The 19,880-nt window shown below is 43.0% G+C and overlaps 1 protein-coding gene across 3 annotated transcripts in view; it reads left to right on the forward strand.

Annotated features, from left to right (window-relative positions):
• Positions 1–461: 461 nt before the first annotated feature.
• LOC133410026 (inositol polyphosphate-5-phosphatase A-like) overlaps positions 462–19,880 on the forward strand; it is a 205,403-nt gene continuing 185,984 nt past the window's right edge. For all 3 annotated transcript variants that reach the window (XM_061690722.1, XM_061690724.1, XM_061690723.1), the window contains exons 1-2: positions 462–658; positions 852–967. In XM_061690722.1, coding sequence (XP_061546706.1) covers positions 890–967 — 78 coding nt within the window. In that variant the 5' untranslated portion in view covers positions 462–658; positions 852–889. The remainder of the gene's footprint in view (positions 659–851; positions 968–19,880) is intronic.

Consider the following 19,880-nt stretch of genomic DNA (forward strand, 5'->3'; position numbering starts at 1 on the left):
CCATTCATTTTCTGTACCGCTTTATCCTCATAAGGATCGCGGGCGCACTGGAGCCTATCCCAGGTATTTTCGTTAATTGAAGACTCTAAATTGCCCGTAGGTGTGAATGTGAGTGCGAATGGTTGTTTGTTTTTATGTGCCCTGCGATTGGCTGGCGACCAGCTGAGGGTATACCCCGCCTCTCGCCCGAAGATAGCCGGGATAGGTTCCAGCACGCCCGTGACCCTAGTATGGAAAATGGATGGATGGATGGATGGATTCAACTAAGGTCCCTTCAAAGTTACATACTATAAGTTGAGCAGGCCAGCAATCTCAACAACAAGTCAGAGACCTGCATTAGAAGGGCAACAGAGTTGTTTATAGTGCGCTGGCCCTTTAAGAGAGCCAGCGCGTTTCCGATTGGCATCATGACGTCACAGCAGTGCGGGACTCCAGCCTATCGTCAGAGAACATTGAAGGCAATGGTCCCGGTTAGAGTCGTGCTTCACGAGGGACGCTTCCACTGTACTGTTCCAAGCAAGGAAGAAGCGAACCACAGCCCACGGGGGCTTGCCGTGGACGAAAAGGGAAAGTTTTACGATGGAGGAGGGAAAGTAGCGCGAGAAGAGGCACGCCAAACACAGTCTCCAGCGGACCTTGGACTGCAAAGCAACTCCCGGTAGATGAACGGCCAACTGCTGAAAAATATGCTCCAGCCGAGCCACCTCAGCCCCGGCTTCACTCGCGAATTCCCCGTGTTTTAAACTGCTCTCTGAGACATTCGCCTGCATATTTTTATTTTGTATTTATTTATTATCTTTTTTTAAATTTAATTTTTTTTTTTTTTTTTTTTTTTTTTTACACCTGTGAAGTTCGCCATCCAGTCCTCGACCCACCTGCGAGAGATATCATGGCTGGAAAGCTGACAACAGCGCAAGGCACGGGAATACTGCTGGTGACCGCCAACGTCGGATCCCTGTTCGAGGATGTGAGTTCCTCCGTTCGTACGTTTCCCTTCAGCTGCGCTCGGCGTTGTGTACGCCCTTGTTTTGTTTGACGTTTTATTTCGTATTTATTGATCTGTTGGAGCATTTCAGCACGTCACGACCCGCGCGTTTCAAGTCGCCCGCGGTAGCCTAAACTGCAACAGTCTCGCGCATAAACACGCGAGGCTGTCATCGTTGCCACAAACACGCTCACTGGCTCCTTATGTTCACGGTTTCCTGTTGTATGTTTGCCATAGCCGACTTTCTCTCTCATGTAATGTGTGTGCGTGTAAATAATTGGGATGTCAGTGAGACTGGAGATTCACAATGATCAACACAAGCCCAGCACAAACAAAACCTTATCAAAGGGTGACAATTATTATTCCCCCCCAAACACACAAAATCGTATACAAGCGTCATACTGTATATATATATTTTTTGTTAAGATCTAAAGATCTAAAAGTGAAATGGCTTTTCATTTTTCACGTGGGGTTTCTGGAGAGAACAGTTGTGTGGTTTGTCTCGAGATTTGGTATTCCGGTGAAACCTCTACAGTCTTCAAATTCTGAAGTTAATCGACAAATCCATCTAAATTCGCATAAAACGTGAGGATGCAAACTGCCATGCATGATGCCACGTGATGTCCCCACAAGAACTCAGTGCAGAGTGTAAAAGGATTTTCCTCGGCCACTGCGTATTGCGTTTTCTTTGGTTTTGTGACCTGCATTGATAAGACTCTGTTTTATTGTTGTAACCTTTATATTAACAGTTGGGTGTTTTATTTTTACCCTTGGATAGTGGAACCTGGAATGAACTGTTGAGTCATTCTCACTTGTTTATAGTCTAACAAGCAACATGCATGCTTTGGGAAGTTGAGCTACATCCAAATAACGTCACACCTCACAAAACGTAACGCAAAACTTCGGACTTCAAACTGACATGATATTCGACAACGGAGTCCTTCCTTTCTGTGAGATGGCATTCAAAACATTACGAAAGATATTCTCTCACCCCATTAAAACAATTAAAAAATACTAACATAAATTGTTCATTTAAAAGATACTAACACAAAAATTTGAATTTTTTTTCCCATAGTTGATGATGGAATGTAGTCAAGGGCCCCTCACTAGTGGGTAACTTCTTTTAACACTCGTATGAATGATATAGTGCAACAAAAAGCAATGTATGTATGGTTAATAAAGTTTTCTGATGGCGACAGTTATTATTTTCATAACGTTCAATTGGGTTTTCTCAGGGTACTCCAGTTTCCTCCCACATCCCAAAAACATGCATGGTAGGTTAACTGAAGACTCTAAATTGCCCGTAGGAGTGAATGTGAGTGCGAATGGTTGTTTGTTTATATGTGCCCTGCGATTGGCTGGCGACCGGATCAGGGTGTACCCCACCTCTCGCCCAGAGTCAGCTGGGATAGGCTCCAGCAAGTCTGCGACCCTTGTGAGGATGAGTGGTATGGAAAATGTATGGATGAATGGATAACCTTCAATGTTAACAAAAATAGCTTCGGCCAGCTTTCTGTGATGGATTGCGTTTGATTTCAGTGGTTCCACTGTATATTTAAAATCAATGTTGACGTGTCCGTCTGTGTTAAAATTGCTTTGTCTTTGAGTGTTTGCAACAAGCACTGAATGTTCTATATTCACTTGGACGTTTTCCTGCTTCTTTCTTCACCTGGAGCTCGGTAACCCAATTGCACAAAATCATAGTAAACAGTGGAATTTCTCAAAGTGTCAGTTTCAGTGTTGTGTTAGCAATGTGTCTCCCTTTTGTTACACGATGTCAGAGTTCTCCCTCTCTGGACTATAAATACCTTGCCTCTCGACTGAGCTTTGAATGTCTCATGGATTTGTCTCCCCCAGACTTTGAACAGACTCAGCCAAAATTTCCATGAGTTTGTGTGTGTTCTTTCAGTGAGTGAGTGTGTGTGTGTGCGTGTTCGTGCGCAGGTGTATGTGTGCGTGCGCGTTCTTCTGGTTCCATTTATAGCTTTGAGTGTGTTGGTACCCCTTAAGTAACAGTTGAATGAAGTCTTTGTGGACTTGGATTCTAAATTTAGGTACGCTCATGAGAAGTGTCATGTGATACCCTAATCCCTAAGGCTGGTACAAATATATAAAGATAATCGGGCTGTTTTTGTCCCGATTTTGCCCCTTCCGAACCAAGGACGACAAATTCCAGACTATTTTATATGTTATGAAATTATTCTATAAGATTTGGTCTGAGGTGTGTTAAGAGTGAATTTGTATAAGTATGATGAGGATGGAACTGCCAGGCAAGAGAGCTGGAGGAAGACCAAAGAGAAGTTTGATGGATGTCGTGAGGGAAGACATGAGGGCAGTTGGTGTTCGAGAGGAGGATGCAGGAGATAGGCTTACATGGAAAAGGATGACACGCTGTGGTGACCCCTAACGGGACAAGCCGAAAGGAAAAGAAGAAGAATTGGGTCCGAAACTGGTCGGAGCTTAAATATGAAAAAATGTTCAATATTTACGGGCAAAAAATCTTCGTGTGTGGGGAAAGATGACTATCCCGAGTTATGACTCTGTGAATTGTGTTGTGAAATGGAATGTAGCCAAAAGAAGCAACCTGTCACCTGACTAGGGAACACGGAAGCGGCTGAAAATAAAAATAAACATGTGCTTCCCGTTGTCGTATTTTGTATAAGTGGGTTCACCAGACGGCAAGAAGTATTTTCTTAAGCAAGGCGATATTGACGCTGTCACAATGGTGACACACCCACTTCTGGTCCCTTCGGCAACACTCTGGAAACATTTGCACATTATATCCGGTCCGGTACCTTGTAAAATAAGTCCTTTAAAATATAAGCATATCAGTAAAATAATACGGTTCACACACCAGAAGTACAAAGTCCGGTAAACCTCAGAAATGGAGGACCAGCTCGTGGAGCTGTGGGAAGCCCGATAGTACTTGTTTAACATCTTGTTATATCGTCATATTATTTTACTAAATTTGTAGATAGATGCAACATTATGCTTGTCTATATAAACCGATTCACTCCTGTTTAGGTTATTCTAAAAAAATGTTTTTTTATTCTAAAAATTGCAAATTATTTTTTCGATGAATTGGATTAATAATAATTATAATAATCATTAATTAATAATAATGATATTTAATTAATAATAATAAACGTATTAAATAACAGAAGTAGTATTGTTAGGATTTCGCTATCGCGCATACAGCATAAAGATGTTTTTATGTATAAAAAACTGAACAATACAACAGATATTTTGAAGGTATTTAAATACAGCTTGTGTTATCTGGACTTATCGAGCTAAGTAGAGATAACTTTACAAATATCTAAGTACAGAGTGTAAATTGTTACTTTGTTTTAAGTTGCGCAAACACCTAATTTTAGAGTGTGGGTAGTGAGAGTCATGATGTGATGCGGTGACGTTGTGTCCAATTTCCTCTGAGAGTCTGAATTTGTAAAGCCAGGGTTGTGTGCTCCCAGCGCTTCTCAGCGTACAAACCAAACGTACAGCAAAACATGTAACTATACAGGTAGATTTTTACGTGCGAAGCAGATACTATGAGTTCCACGTCAGGCTTGTAAGATTGGTCTCCCTTGCCGAGTTGGAGATCCGACTTCAGGAAGGGGGGGGGTGATTAAAAAAGTGGAGTGGACGGGTTGTCATGTCATTATGAATCTGAGTGGGTATCAGTAGTAACTGCGCCCTTTTCAGCGTATGCGCTCCCGTTGGCTGTTTATAATAACAAGAAGGTGCTCTTTCTTCAGAAAGGAGAGCGTGCAGGTCGAGGAGATTGACTAAAGCATTGAAAAAGACTTTCGACTTTCAACCGTCGTGTCTTATATAGTGATACAGTGTTAAGGGAGCATTCAAACATGCACTCGCGAAAGTGCAACCACATGATATTTAGATGCATACACACACACAAAAAAAGGGTTGCATATGCGACCACTTTGGTCTCCGTCTCAAGCCCAGAGGTTTCTGCCGAAAAATGTGGACTCCACTCTGGCTGGCAACATCTTGTCTGTACCAGCTAGTTAGCTGAGCTGCTAGTTAGCGGTAGCGCTCGTCAATCATCTGCCACGATGTGTTGAATCTTGCATACATTTTATCCAGTTCATCTGCCGCGAAGTCTGCCATGAACATTCGTGCAGCTCCTCTTCATGGGACATTTCGTTCCGCGGAGATTCTTGTCTCAGTGGAAGACAAGTTCATTTTTTCCCACTTTAATGTACACACAGCACCCCATATTGACATAAAAAAACCTGAGTTGTTGAAATCTTTGCAGATTTATTAAAAAAGAAAAACTGAAATATCACACAGCCATCAGTATTCAGACCCTTTGCTCAGTATTTATTTGAAGCCTCCTTTTGAACTAACACAGGCATGAGTCTTTTTGGGAATGATGCAACAAGTTTTTCACACCCGGATTTGGGGATCATCTGCCATTCCTCCTTGCAGATCCTCTCCAGTTCTGTCAGGTTGGATGGTGAACGTTGGTGGGCAGCCATTTTCAGGTCTTTCCAGAGATGCTCAATTGGGTTTAAGTAAGGGAGTCACGCAGTTTAAGTCACAGAGTTGTTCTGAAGCCACTCCTTTGGTATATTAGCTGTGTGCTTATGGTCATTGTCTTTTTTTAAGGTGAACCTTCGACCCAGTCTGAGGTTCTGAGCACTCTGGATAAGGTTTTCGTCCAGGATATCCCTGTACTTGGCCGCATTCATCTTTTCTTCGATAGCAACCAGTCTCTCTGTCCCTGCAGCAGAAAAACACCCCCACAGCATGATGCTGCCACCACCATGCTTCACTGTTGGGACTGTATTGGACAGGTGATGAGCAGTGCCTGGTTTTCTCTACACGTGCCACTGAGAATTAAGGCCAACAATTTCTATCTTGGTCTCATCAGACCAGTGAATCGTATTTATCACCATCTTGGAGACCTTTAGGATTTTAATTTTTTTTATTTTATTTTATTTATTTTTTTAAGCAAACTCCATGTGTCTTGCACTGAGGAGAGGCTTCCGTCAGGCCACTCTGGCATAAAGCCTTGACTGGTGGAGGGCTGCAGTGATGGTTGACTTTCGAGACTTTCCTCTCTCACCAAGGCTCTTCTCCCCCAATTGCTCAGTTTGGCTGGACGGCCAGCTCTAGAAAGGGTTGTGATCGTCCCAAACGTCTTCCGTTTCAGGATTATGGAGGCCACTGTGCTCTTAGGAACCTTAAGTGCAGCAGAATGTTTTATGTAACCTTGGCCAAATCTGTACCTTGCCACAATTCTGTCTCTGAGCTCTTCAGGCAGTTTCTTTGACCTCATGATTCTCATTTGCGCTGACATGCACTGTGAGCTGTAAGGTCTTTATATAGACAGGTGTGTGGCTTTCCTGATCAAGCCCAATCAGTATAATCAAACACAGCTGGACTCCAATGAAGGTAGAGATTCATTTTAAGGATGATCTGGAGAAATGGACAGCACCCGAGTTAAATATGAGTGTCACAGCAAAGGGTCTGAATAATTATGGGTGTGTGATATTTCAGTTTTTCTTTTTTAATAAATCAGCATGCGTGTGGAGGTGTGGGTGTGCGTTATGAGTTACCTTTCTTAATTTATAAATTGGTGATTATGTCTGTGTTGAAAGGACTCTCTTAATAATTTGATGCATCCCAAGGGGCTATCCTTGGAATAAATTAATACCAGTACATAAAAATAATGCGCAATATGCAATATTTTTTTTTATATATATATTTCCCAAACCTTTTACCGCCTTTGACCGTTTTCATGTTAAGAAATTTTTGGCTATTTTCTCCATCGAGATAAATAGCCATGTTTTTAACGATATTTATGATTCACACACACAGGCCATATGCCGTATCGTGCCACAGGTCTGACAGTGTTACACAGTAGACACAGTGTTACGACAGTGCCATAAAGTGTCATGGTTATGGTTGGTGCGTCTTGCCTTTCAATTTTGATGAATAAAGTCCTCGTTAGCACAAAGTTGTTTTACACATATTATTGGACATAATAATCTGCCTAATCACTACAAGATGGCGCCTACCAGTGTGGTTGCCTCGGTAACGCGCTCTCTAGTATTGTCTTTGTTTTTGTGTTTTTCGTCCGTCTTTGGAGACCTTACACGACTCACTTACACAAGGGGAGACCTGCTAACCATCAAGGAGGCTACTCCGGACTTTCTGTCACCAACTTTCGAATATCCGCTCAGTTTTTTCCCCGAGTTACTCACCGGAGCAGCGTCCGCGGTTTTCGGCGCATGGAGAAGGAAGCGGCGCCACAGAGGGAAACGAGCCGGCATTCAGGTGAAACTCGGCAAGAGAGGACACAGATTGCCGTTCCCGTCGATCCACCTCGCGAATGTACGCTCCCTACCCAACAAAATGGACGAGCTTCATCTTCTGTTAAAGACCAGTAAAGACTTCGGACGTTCCGCGGCCATGTGCTTCACGGAGACCTGGCTTTGCGACGCTGTACCCGATGGCGCCGTCATGCTTCCCGGCGTCAACATTCATCGAGCGGACCGCGACATGGAATCATCGGGGAAAACAAAGGGCGGCGGGATATGCCTCCATATCAACGAAAAATGGTGTACGGACGTCACGGTGCTCAGCACACACTGCAGCCCGCATTTGGAGTCGCTGTTTTTGAACTGTAAACCATTCTACTCGCCACGTGAGTTTGCATCGTTCATACTGGCTGGAGTCTATATTACGCCTCAAGCTAACACGAACGCCGCATTGCTAATGCTCGCCGAACAAGTCAAAGAAATTAAAAAAAAACACCCGGACTCACCCCTCATTATTCCCGGGGACTTTAACAAAGCTAAACTCAACCACGAACTCCCTAAATACAAGCAGCACATCGACTGTCCTACCAGAGAAAATAATACTTTAGACCACTGCTTCACTACGGTAAAAAACGCGTGCTATACCTCGTGCAGCCCTGGGCTCGTCTGATCACTGCTTAATTCACTTAATACCGATGTACAGGGAAGAACTTAAATGTGCGAAGCCTACAGTGAAAACAGTCAAAAAGTGGACCAATGAAGCCAAGATGGAACTTCAAAGCTGTTTAGACTGCACAGACTGGAGTGTCTTTGAAAATTCTGATGGCAGCCTGGATGAATATACGGACACTGTCACATCCTATATCAGTTTCTGTGAAGAGGTTTGTGTACCAACAAAATAATTTCGCACATTCAACAACAACAAGCCGTGGTTCACTGCTAAACTTAAGCAGCTCCGCCAAGCTAAGGAGGACGCATATCAGAGCGGGGACAGGGCCCTGTATAACCGAGCTAGAAACCAGCTGACTAAAGAAATTAACATTGCAAAGAGGATCTATGCAGCAAAGTTGGAAAAACAGTTTAGCGCAAACGACTCTAAATCAGTCTGGCATGCATTCCAATCGCTGACTAATTACAAGCGACGATCCCCCCAAGCTGAGAACAATAGCACACTAGCCAACGACTTGAATACCTTCTACTGCAGATTTGAAAAGGACAGTTTCACACCACACACCCACCCGGCCGCACCCGCGACCACAACCACATCTCTGACTTCTGCGTTAACCATCCATGAACAGGATGTGAGACGCATCTTCAAACAACAGAAGATTAACAAAGCGGCAGGCCCGGACCATGTGTCCCCATCCTGCCTCAAAGTCTGCGCGGACCAGCTCGCTCCAGTCTTCACTCAGATCTTCAACAGATCTTTGGAAATGTGCGAAGTTCCATCCTGTTTCAAACGCTCCACCATCATCCCAGTCCCCAAGAAACCTGCAATCTCTGGTCTGAATGACTACAGGCCTGTCACTTTGACATCTGTGGTCATGAAGTCCTTTGAAACGTCTTGTGCTGGTACACCTCAAGAGTGTCACAGGTCCCCTGCTGGACCCCCTGCAGTTTGCCTACCAAGCGAACAGGTCTGCGGATGATGCAGTCAACATGGGACTGCACTTCATCCTAGAACACCTCGACAATGCGGGGACCTACGCGAGGATCCTGTTCGTGGACTTCAGCTCAGCATTCAACACCATCATCCCTGAACTCCTTTCAACCAAGCTTCTCCAGCTCAGCGTCTCACCTGCCATCTGCCAGTGGATTTACAGCTTTCTGACAGGCAGGACACAGCAGGTCAGGCTGGGGGAGTCCACCTCATCCACACGCAGCATCAGCACTGGGGTGCCCCAAGGTTGTGTCCTCTCTCCGCTGCTCTTCTCTCTCTACACGAACGACTGCACCTCAGCGAACCCGACTGTCAAACTCCTGAAGTTTGCAGATGACACCACTGTCATCGGCCTCATCAAGGACGGTGACGAGTCTGCATATCGACAGGAAGCGGAGCGGCTGGAGCTGTGGTGCGGCCGACACAACCTGGAGCTGAACACGCTCAAGACGGTAGAGATGATCGTGGACTTCAGGAGGCATCCTTCGCCACAGCTGCCCCTCACATTGTCCAGCTGCCTTGTGTCAACCGTCAAGACCTTCAAGTTCCTGGGAATTACAATCTCTCAGGACCTGAAGTGGGCGACCAACATCAACTCCGTCCTCAAAAAGGCCCAGCAGAGGATGTACTTCCTGCGGCTTCTGAGAAAGCACGGCCTGCCACCGGAGCTGCTGAGACAGTTCTACACAGCGGTCATTGAATCAGTCCTGTGTTCTTCCATCACAGTCTGGTTTGGTGCTGCTACAAAAAAGGACAAACTCCGACTGCAACGGACAATCAAAACTGCTGAAAGGATTGTCGGTACCCCCCCTACCCACCATTGAGGACTTGCACGCTGCCAGAACTAAGACAAGGGCGTGCAAAATCCTCTCGGACCCTCCGCACCCCGGTCACCAGCTCTTCCAGCTCCTTCCCTCAGGTAGGCACTACCGATCAATGCAAACTAGAACTAGTAGACATTCCAACAGCTTCTTCCCTCTTGCGATCATCTTCTTAAACACCTAACCTATAATTCCATTACAATAAGCTGGCAATTGTTTGACTTGAGTTCGTTGTCACATTTCTGTGGGGCCAATTATGTATTACTCGTGCACTCACTGTAGTTGTCTCGCCATGCTGCACTATTTGCATATACTGGCCACTCATGCCAGAGTAGCATCTGCTCCAATTTGCACACTGATTGAGGAGTATCTGTAACATTTGCACAACCAACATTGTCCCAGATGATCGCACTACTCGTCACTTTAAACCGCATACACTCCTTGAAGTCTCAGCGCCCCTTTGCACAATGGTCATTGCACCGGACTATCGCAATATTAGTCATTCGAACTGCTCTAAGTGCTAGAGGACTTTTTTTGCACAATTGTTTTTTGTCAATGTCTTTATGTCTCCAAAGTGTTCTGTAAATTGACTGTCTGTTGTACTAGAGCGGCTCCAACTACCGGAGACCCATTCCTTGTGTGTTTTGGACATACTTGGCAAATAAAGATGATTCTGATTTTGATGAAGTTTTGCTTTGAGCCGCTGCCTTTGTCCCTCGCTGCCATTCCCTTGTTCCGCTGCCGCTCATATGTCTCTATTCATGATAGCAGCCTTAGTTTCGTTTGCTTCGGCTCTCGACTTGAGGCTAATTCGTGCTCGTTTATCCAGTCAAGTGTATGCCAATCGCAGTTTTTCCTTACGTCATCACATCCTGTCTTGGATGGGATGTTTCGGTGATAAAGGTATTTCAGTCTACAACTGAAAATTCACTTCAGGGTGATTTTGTTGAATTCGTTATTGGCCCAAGCGGGCCAGCGTCTATACTTAAGTGATGGCCCTAGACAGCAGCGTAGTAGCACAGGGGCACCGGGCCACCGTTAATGTTGGACCCTGCAGTAGAATAGTGACTTATTGATTTAACTTCAGGCCTTGTAAAAATTTAATACTGTATAATGATGCCCTTGTCAGTAGCAGTAGCACTGCTCTCAGTGCTGTCAGTGAATTAATTAATTAAGAGATAGTGGAGAATGACACGAGTGGCGGTTTTCATCACCAAGATGTGCATATAAAAGCGGTTCAAATAAAACTATATACGTAAACTATATGTTTGTCTTGTAAACTATATTACATTTTCAAGTAAAAGTGTTGACACGATTCACTTATTGGATAACCCTCAAGAAAGATCTTCAGGACTTTATTTAGAATTTTCTTAAATACATTTTTTTTTTTGTTTTAGTTATTCTAAATCGTTGGTGGTAAATATTAGTAGGCTAACTTTAGCTGTCAGATAATTGTAATAGATTTTTAAAAAAGGCGGCACGGTGAACGACTGGTTAGAGCGTCTGCCTCACAGTTCTGAGGACCGGGGTTCAATCCCCGGCACCGCCTGTGTGGTGTTTGCATGCTCTCCCCGTGCCTGTGTTGGTTTTCTCTGCGCACTTCGGTTTCCTCCCACATCCCAAAAACATGCATGGTAGGTTAATTGACAACTCTAAATTGCCCGTAGGTGTGAATGTGAGTGTGAATGGTTGTTTGTTTATATGTGCCCTGCGATTGCCTGGCAACCAGTTCAGGGTGTACCCCACCTCCTGCCCGATGATAGCTGGGATAGGCTCCAGCACGCCCGGGACCCTTGTGAGGAGAAGCGGCTCAGAAAATGGATGGATCATTTGAAAAACCATGACAAAGTGGTCTGAATTACATAAGGGGGGCGTGACTACAGTATGCTTGTCTTGGGCCCCCAAATGACAAGCTAGTTACGCCCTGGTTCGAGCCAGTGCCGCTGCTGCTCGGCATGACAACCAAAGTGGCATTAGTGGCTTGTTGCATTGATGAAGAAGGCAGAGAACTAGCTGTAAGAACTAATGTGAATTGCAGGACACATTGACTACCGACACTTCAAATGTACATTGCAGTAATAAATACGCATGCTTTATTTCGACGCCAAGCAGCAACGGCTCTTGTCTTGGTTGATGCTCCCCTACCTGCAGCTGGGAAAGCTTGTGAGCCTGACTGCTGATAGCCAGCAGCGACTCGAAGGCAGATTTAAGCATTCACAAACCACTAACACCGTTCACACATGGCAGAATGAGCTTTAAATGGGCTTTTGAACATGCAATTTTGATTCGCTAGTGTGGCGAATGTGAAAATTTTTTTCTTCGCCACATCCTGTTTCAATTAGCCATTACGTATTATACATCAGGGCTTAAGGCTTCTTTATACTCGCGCGGGCGGTGACCCCGCTGACGTCACTGCAGTTGTCCCGTGCGCAGTTTGCCTTTATACTCTAGTGCAACCCTCGCGTGCAGTTTTAAAAATGTACTGCAGTTCACCTCCAAATCGGGGGTGTCGCTTCGGCTGGTATTGGCTCGAAGACCACGGGGTGGAGTTTCCTCTGCATTTTTTTTGGCCATTTCTGGTAGCCGTTTTTAATTTCCTTTCAGTAACAACGAACAAAGCAACAACAATGGTGACCATGGAACAGTGTCTGCTAGAACCAATTGACCTAGATGAACTGATGATACATTTTATTTATGCTGCAAAATTGATCAAGAAGGCGGCGGCATAGATGGTATGTAGAACCAAGGGGCACGCTGAGTACGTCATCACAGCATGTGACTAAAACGGACCAATCATGAGAGATGATCGCGGTGGCGTTCTATGTGCAGCAACAATTTTTGCTGTGTGCACGTCAAGCTACGTAGAGGGGCCGTGCAGGCCAATTTGTTGGTCACGTGATGCAATGCGGGCGTTGTCGGCCGCGCGAGTGCGGGAGTATAAAGAGGCCTTTACAGCGGATGGCATACAACTGTGGATGCGCAGTAAGTCAAACGCGCCAGAAGTAAACAAGTGCGTGGCCAGATGACTTAATTAATTCCAGCTCCTGTCAGAATAAGATAGTTCATTCCCTTCCAATCAAATGCAAACATTTAATTTGATATTCTCTTTTTCACTGGAATTTGTGAATTGATTTGAATAGCGAATACATTCGTCCTCGACCTAGTTTTAAAATTGTTTGGGTTTTTATAGATTTGCTTATTAAGGGTAAGGCAATATTCTCTAGGTCAGATGTAAAAAATAAAATAAAAATGCCCCTTTTACACTACCTATAAAAAAGGTATTTTCCCAATTTCACTTCTCTGTATAAGAGGCACAGAAACATAATGGGGATGAACAAGTTGACCTGGGAATTTTCTGCCTTCAGAGGTATTATCAGAGCTGTTACAGATGCGGGATGCCACCCGTCTGTCTACTGCAGTGCTGCAGTGGGGTGTAAAGTTTAAGTTAAGTCTAAGTCACTTCTCCCACCCTGTTGTGTTGAAAACAGTTGTCACTATCTTGACTCATTTCATCCGTCTCACCAGATGGTGACACAGTTTTTGTCATACATTTAATTATCTGATTTCAGGGTGCTGTGTTGCTGTGGGAAAATGTAGACAGTAAGATACTGCATTGCTTGATTCTGTGTAAAATGAAATGCACAAGTGTTTTGTTGCTGATATGATGAGGCAATTTTGTAGGATCTCTTTGTTAAAAGAGCTAAATATTTAAAAGAAAAACACTGAGGAGAATAAAAAAGCACAGGTAATTTTTCATTATTATGCCCTGTGAAATTTCTTTTTTGCTCTTCTTGTATGCTAACGGTTGTGATGGGACTAGTAAAACCCACAGATGGAGTAGATTGTTTGTTTTTGTAGTGATCATAGTAATTTGATAACAGAATTATCATAGTCATTTGATAACAGAATGATTCAGATAAAAAAAAAACCAAAAAAAAAAAAAAACAAGAGGCCACACAAATGTTTCTATAACTTTTTAAAATCATTTAATGCCTTTCAAACTCCCCAGGTTTGCTTGGATGAGAAGAAAACAAGGTGTCGTACACTTAAATCGCTACCTGTCTCATGCTATTGTGCAAACTTAATGTATTTGCATCGAACCTACTCCTCTTCTTTCCCCCATCAATATACCTTTGCCTCTGTTCCTTTGTGGGTAACCAGAAGTGTAAAATAAAGAATCAAATAAAGCCCCCTCAATTCAAATGGTTTGTTGTGGCAGCCACCAAGAGGGATGACATCAATTTCTTGTTGTGACCTATATAAAAACATTGCAATGGAGTGCACTCACTTGCAAATGCACATAATTGTTACATAATGTAGCACCTTTGCAAATTATATTTGGCTGAGTGCACCACTTACTTTAAAAGAGCTAACACGCATTTGACTTTCATGAAATTGCCCATGTTATTATAAATGATAAGTAGACTTTACACCGATTTTATCGGGCTGATATTTATGGCCGATATTTCGCATTTTATGCTGATCGGCTTTAATGTCATCATTCGCCGATCCGATCAATGACGTCATTGATCGGCTCTGCAAAAGACATTTACTCCGCGTTGCCGCGTGCACAGTATATTTGAATCCAAAAGCTAGTTTATTTTTAGCCTTGTCGCGTGTCCTTTGATGTAGTACTGTAAATATCTGACAACCAATGAAGTTATTGGGGGGGAAATATAAAACGTCAGCGGTGTGGAACAGACAACACGTCTGAGACGGGCAACATGTAATGCCCGGATCAGACTACAAGACAAATTTGCTCTTTCACGATTGCACTGTCAAGACTACTGCAAAAACATTTTGTATTCCAATACCACCGCAACGCGTTTTTTACGATCATTGGGCTTCATCTTGTCAACTCAAATGCGACCGGATACACTCATTACCGTGGCGACGACAACAAGAGTGGAGTGATAAGGGAGCTGATAAGACCGTCATTTTAACCAGTAACTAAGCATCATACAAGCTGGCTGCTATGCTTTGAAATTTAAAGGTGGCGTCAGAGTGAAGTGAGTTAACTCGATTTGACTAATTAACCAGGAAATTAGGCATACACTACCTGGGAATGCAATAGTGATAGAATAGTGAGGCAATGTTGAGAATGAGAAGTGTAACACTATGACTGATAGAGTTGTTTTAGTTCTGTGGCTGTACATGAGCATTTGAGTATATTACTGCAAGTATGGAAAAGTTTATGAAACAAAGATGAGATTATACTACCGGTATTTTGGTGTTCGCCATGGTGTACCAACTTCCAGCCAGGCATAACAAGGAATTACGAGTGTTGTCTCCAACCTGCAACATACACTGATCAATAAAGGAAACACTACAGTATTTCTGTTTAGTGATATAATCCATAATCTTAATTCTCTTTGCCTGCGATCCAATGCCATTGACATTCCATGACACAAAAGTTAAGTGTGACATATATTGGGTGTGTGTATCATAATTTTAAATAGATTTGGTAGTATGCATTCTTTGTTGTTGTTTTATTGACAGTTTTCAGGAGATTTTGTTGGTAATATGTTGACAAATGTGATTTAAAGAGGGTGATAGAGATGCTATATTTAAGTACAGCAAAGCCAGGGTACATAGAAGGGTAACGAACAAACACTGAACATAGAAAACATACAGTGACAAGGGGATAATTTGGTGTGCGGTGGTTGTTTGTAGTGCGCAAGAAGAGTTTTGAACGACTTGTGTATTTAGTGTGTGTGGAAACAAGCAGAGCAGGAAAGCAGACAGATAGGAGTGAGAATTAATGCTGGTGGCATGCTGATTCCGTTTTTTTGTTTGTTTATCTAAGCAAAAATGGAAAGAACATTACACTTGACAATTCATAAAGACGACAGATAAAAATAAGTATTTATCTAGAAGAGGCAGGGCGTGACGTTGGCATCACGAACAGTTGGCCGTCGACATATAGCTAGCTTCTCGACAACTACCCACACTCGTTTGCCTTTCTCACGATGATTCTTCATCAACGGGTACAGGATTTCACGCCTGTCGTTGATTTCCTTGGGGAACTGGTCGTTCATTCCAAATGAAGTCCCTTTTGATTTCACAAACACTTTTTGCTGAAAGTGTTAAAACTTTGCAATGATGGGATGTGGTCGGTTTCCTGGCCTCCCAATCGATGAACACGGTGAAAGGTAATCCTGTCGACTGTATCTTGCTGTATCTTGAGCGCGGACATCATAAACCTTTTAATCTGCACTTCGGGGTCTTTTGGTGCATTTTCTGGAATGCCCGAGATAATGAGATTGTCGCGCATGCTTCGTGATTGAATATCCAGCGTAGTTTCTTTCATGATTTTATATTCCAGTCGAAGAGTTTGTAGTTCCGCTGACAACATCATGTTTGATCGAAGCGTGGTATTGTCTAATCTTAGTTCTTTGACCTGTTGTTGCGTGAACTCCAAGGTCTTTCTGAGTTCGGAGATCTCTTGGCGAAACAAATCAAGTGTAATTGACAATTTATTGTCGATTGAGAGGAGGACAGTAGTCTGTGTCTCTGTCGAATCAAGTAAATCCTCTGTTGAAGTGGAAGAATCTGCTTTTTTTTTTCACTTCAGCGGCAGCTCGACTCGGGGCCTCAGATCCTCCATGACAGACGAGTTGGCATTGACGTAGCTGCGCGAATCGCAAGTGGCTCTCTACGAGTTACCGCCGCTAGCGAAGCTCGCGAAGGAAAAGAAGGAAGCGACCATCCGCAGGAAAAAGACTGAAAAGAGAAATTTTGTTTTGTAATAGCTGCTTTTCCAAGTCTATGCAAGGGGCGCCACCATGTTTTTCATCTTCGGAAATCATGCAATCTCTCGCGTTGTCACAGCATGCTCAACCCCCTCCTCTGCCCACAGGCCTAACAGTACAGTATTTCATGGAATATTCCATCCATCCATTTTCTGAGCCGCTTCTCCTCACTAGGGTCACGGGGCCTGCTGGAGTTTATCATCGGGCAGGACACCCTGAACTGGTTGCCAGCCAATCGCAGGGCACATACGAACAAACAACCATTCGCACTCACATTCACACTTACGGGCAATTTAGAGTCTCCAATTCATGCATGTTTTTGGGATGTGGGAGGAAACCGGAGTGCCCGGAGAAAACCCGCACAGGCACGGGGAGAACATGCAAATTCCACACAGGCGGGGCCGGGGGATTGAACCGCGGTCCTCAGAACTGTGAGGCTGACGCTCTAAGCAGTTCTCCACTGTGCCGCTCATGGAATATTATTAAAGTAAATTTTAATTTAATGGCATACACTTCATAGATTTAACAGACCATATGCCCTCTGCATTCCCAAGCCTCTTATATACATGCACACTCGAAATTACAGATTGGCATGTTGATTTTTAATGATCCTTTTTTTTTGTTCGTATTTGAGGTTAATCACTAGCTAGTTTCTTAGACCAAGGTGGCGACGCAAGTCTGGATGCATTCCTCCTGCACCTCCCAGTGCCGTAGAATGGGTTTAATGAAGATAATACGGTACATTGTAATTGTGATAAAGTACCTTTACCTTTTGGTCTGGTATGGAATGATTTGTAGGCTGATGACATATCCAGGTTATGTTACTTTGCTAGGTCACGTGAAACACATTTGAAATGCTGTAATGTATACAGAAGAGAAAAAAGTATTCTGATTCTCTCATTGTCACCCACAGTAGATGGGCTGACCAAAACGCAAATGCAAATTGTAACTGAGCAGTAAGGAATAAACTATTAGCAAGGTCTTTCAAAACAAAACTGAAAAAAATTTATAGCTGTCCACTGAGCTGCATGAGGGATTCATCAGAATATGTATGACAACCTACCAACCAATCAGACTGCAGTACATTACTTTCCAGCAATGCAATGCCCTGAAGTCCATGCCTTACCTTAAAAAAAAAAAAAAAAAAACATTCTAAAAGTTACACTACATTGTGTAGTTTCTTTCATTTCAGAGCTTCTAATACAGGCATGGGTAATAAATTTCTACAAGGGGTGACATGAGGTTTATGAGGGCCAAGCAAACATTCTAACCTAAAATTATTGTAAGCAGTCACACAATTACACCTTTACACGTTAACATGATATCACAATTAATTAACCTTCACAAAAAAAAAACGTGCATAATTTTTTCTTCATTTTCAAAGTGTCCTGACATTTTGAGAGCCAAGTGCAAACTCATCCCTCGCCCGTTCAGGAAACAAGAATGTTGCTAACTTGAGGAAACAAATCATAGCATTCGGCCATGCAGCTCATGCTCATGCTGGCTTGTACTGCCCATACACATTTGAACATAATTAATCACAAAATAACGCTATAGTTATTCCATGTGGCAACACGCAGAGAGGCGCTTTCAAAATAATAGCCTCATTTTTTACATTAAAGCTATAATCTGCGATTTCTGGTGCCCACTACTGCTGGAATTCAGCATTACAACAAAGCGGTCCATCGCTTCCTTATGACGTATGTATGAGTCCAACTAACTCCGTCTCCCCCTCTCCCAACCCCTCGTGGGTGAATATACACAAACGTAGTATATAATAGAGCTGTTGAAACCCGTGAGGTGAATGAGACGGGCGAGATATTTCAATATCCAGCGCACATATAGCTTCTCTCACTACTGCGGTGTTACGGTACCTTTTAATGCAGAGACACACACACACTTTACTGGGTTCCCCCTAAACCATTAAAATAATGTACATTATAAAGTAAACATTACTTGTGACCACCCAAACAGCTGCTGGCAGGCAACGGCTCCTCGAAAAGAGGTCATTTGTGTTAATTTTTATTATTGTTTTCATTGTCACACAAAGTATTGTATGATTATTTTATGCTACAGAAATGCGAAATAATATTTCAAGTGAGCTTTTTACAACCGCGCTCCTCCCATATTGCTCGGCAAAATCCCTCATTTCCCTGCCGTTGTTTCCGCTACGTCATTTGCAGCGCGCCACTAACTGGGCCACCGCGGGAATGTATACGGTAGACGCAAAAAAAAAAAAATAAATAAAATATTGAAGAATACAGCTAGATTTTATAGGAGCTGAAAGGCTTCATCAGTATTGTGTCATCTCTTCTAGTCATGGCTTGGGGTGAAAATGACTTTTTTTAAAAATACAAAACAAAACAAAATACCACCACGCTTATTTTATGTTTTAGTTTGACTCCATTAAAGACCTTCTTTGGGTCGGTTGGTCAGAGATTGGACCGGCTGGATGGGGCCTGCGGGCCATAAAATGCATTTTTATGATATTTGTAAAAACAGTGGAGGAATTCTTTCAGAGTAGTGCAATCACGCCTGGTTATTTCTCAACTCGTGAGGTTGTTGCTCCATCCCCAAATTTCCTATGGACTTGTCAAAGCGCCTTCACTTACTCTCCTGCTGTGTCATCTGTGTTTGAACTGATTTGTTCGCCTTCCCTCCATGTCAGCACAATATGCCACAATGACAGTCTGTGAATAGGAGAATGAGGTAATGTTTGAAAATCCTTAAAATAATACCAGTAAATCACAATGACCATATTTTCAGCTAATAAATTATGCTGTTATACATGCATATACTGTAATTTATCATGTATAATGCGCATTGTCCCCCCCCAAAAATTGTCAAGTCAATAGTGCGCATTATACATAGGTATAGGGGCTAATGGGGAAAAAAAGTTCACATTTTATAAATGTATGCTGCCATCTAGTGGTTATGAAAAAGCTGTACACTTTCATTCCAAAATGCCACCGCCACCTAGTGGTTAAAAAAGGTGTAGCCTACACTTTCATTCCAATATGACGGGTACATATGACTGCATACATGTACAGTTATGCTCATAAGTTTACATACCATGGCAGAATTTGCCAGGGTATGCCATCAACAGCCATCATTAATTTATTTATGGTTATGTTTTGTTTAATGATCATGCTTTTCTGAAATGCTTGAGAGTTTAATTTGAATTCCATTAAAATAAAATTAAATGTGTGTCGCCTGGTACTTTGTTTTCTTTCTTTCAAATTCTTCCTGGATAATCAAACATATGAGCACAACTGTGTGTCTTCTAATTTACTAAGTAAAAGTAGGGCTGTGAATTTCAAAATAAGAGCAAGTAAATAAAAAGAAAATGATTACGTGTTCAAATAAAGTGCTTAA

This window comes from Phycodurus eques, chromosome 11 (genome assembly GCF_024500275.1).
Source record: "Phycodurus eques isolate BA_2022a chromosome 11, UOR_Pequ_1.1, whole genome shotgun sequence".
Taxonomy (NCBI): Eukaryota; Metazoa; Chordata; class Actinopteri; order Syngnathiformes; family Syngnathidae; genus Phycodurus; species Phycodurus eques.